Below are 1,733 nucleotides of genomic sequence, written 5' to 3'. Positions count from 1 at the left end.
TTGGATCACAAATTCTAAATCAATTAGTACAAGATTATAATGTACAACAAGATGAAGATTATAAAAATTTTACAACTAAATTTGAAATGGAATCATGGTTTTATTCAAATCCTAATCTAACTTCAATTGGTATATCATTTATACCAAATCAAGTATTTGATTCTATAAATACCATATCATATATATTATATTATAATAGAAGTAAAACAGATTTAAAATTACCAATTTTATCATTACAAAATATAATAGATAATACAATTGTATATTATAGAATGAAACAATTAAATAGAACAAGTGAATTACAAGATTTTAGAAATTCAATTAAAGTTGATTATAAAAATTTACCACAACCACCAACTAGAAAGAATGGTCAAGTTATAATTTATAATTCAACTGGTCCTACCTTTTTTAGTATTGGTGCAATGATTATTTTAATTGTTTCTTTAAATAGTTTAGTTGTTGAAAAGGAAGGTAAATTAAGATTTGCAATGATAATGATGGGTATGAAAGATTCTGCTTATTTTATATCTTGGTTTATTACTTTTTTTATTATTTGTTTTGTTTTTAGTCTTGTTAATGTTATTGGTGGAATGATTTTTCAAATTTCAATATTTTTGAAAGCAAATTTTTTAATTTTATTAATTTTATTTTTTTGTTTTAGTTTTAGTTTAGTTTGTTTTGCTTTTTTATTATCTACTTTTATTAAGGAATCTAAATCTGCTCTAGTTTTAGGTTTTACTGTTTTAGCTATTTCATTTGTATGTTTTTTATTTTTATTTAATTTTTAATAATTTTATATTTAATATTTTTATAATATTTAATATTTTAATAATAATAATAGATATTAAATTTATTTGTATCTAATGGAAATATAGTATATCAATTATATTCAACAAGTGTAACACCTGCATTTAGAGTAATATTAAGTTTTTATCCACCATTTAATTTTGCTAAAGTATTTACAGATATAGCAACTAAAACATTACCTGTTTATGATGATCAATTGAGAAAGTTTGTACCTGGACCTGGATATTCATTTGAAGATTTCTTTATTGGTACAAATACATATGATTATGTACCTGCTTCTTATTTAGGTATAATTGTATTAATTTTAAATGGATTATTATTTTTAATTTTATATTGGTATTGTGATAATGTATTTTCAGATGGAAGTGGTGTTAGAAAATCACCAATTTTCTTTATATATCCTTCCTATTGGGGATTAAATTGTCTTAAAAGTAAATCAACTATTAAAACTAATACTAATCAAGATGAACAAGATTATTCACAAATGGAAACAAATGATGTTAAAGAAGAATTTAAACGTTCACGTGATTCTTCAATTAATGCAGTTGTTAGAATTGTTTCATTGAGACAAACTTATTCAGGATTTTTAACTAAATTAGCTGCTAAATGTTTTCCCGCCAAAATTGCTCAATCCAGATTTTTTAGAGAGAAAAAGGCTTTGAAAGGTTTAAATTTAATTGTTGAAGATAATCAATGTGTTAGTTTATTAGGGTATGTTTTAATATTTTTTAATAATAATTTTAATAATAATTTTTATTTCTAATAATACTTTACAATATAACATTTAATATAACATTTAATACTTTAATACTTTACAATATATAACATTTAATATAATAACATTTAATAATATTTAAAAATTAAATAGACATAATGGTGCAGGTAAAACATCAACAATGAATATATTAACAGGATTATTTAAACAA

At 21.1% G+C, this 1,733-nt stretch overlaps 1 protein-coding gene across 1 annotated transcript; it reads left to right on the top strand.

Annotated features, from left to right (window-relative positions):
- Window positions 1-272: 272 nt before the first annotated feature.
- Window positions 273-1,733, top strand: NAEGRDRAFT_82365 (uncharacterized protein; the record flags this gene model as incomplete). Its single annotated transcript, XM_002668215.1, has 4 exons — window positions 273-532; window positions 668-758; window positions 842-1,518; window positions 1,676-1,733. Coding segments are annotated over 4 exons (1,086 nt in total), but the record flags the coding sequence as incomplete, so codon positions are not given.

The sequence above is a fragment of the Naegleria gruberi genome (genome assembly GCF_000004985.1).
Source record: "Naegleria gruberi genomic scaffold NAEGRscaffold_490, whole genome shotgun sequence".
Classification (NCBI taxonomy): domain Eukaryota; phylum Heterolobosea; class Eutetramitea; order Acrasida; family Naegleriidae; genus Naegleria; species Naegleria gruberi.
Note: the sequence above shows the minus strand (reverse complement) of the source record. Positions and strands in the feature narration are given on the sequence as shown.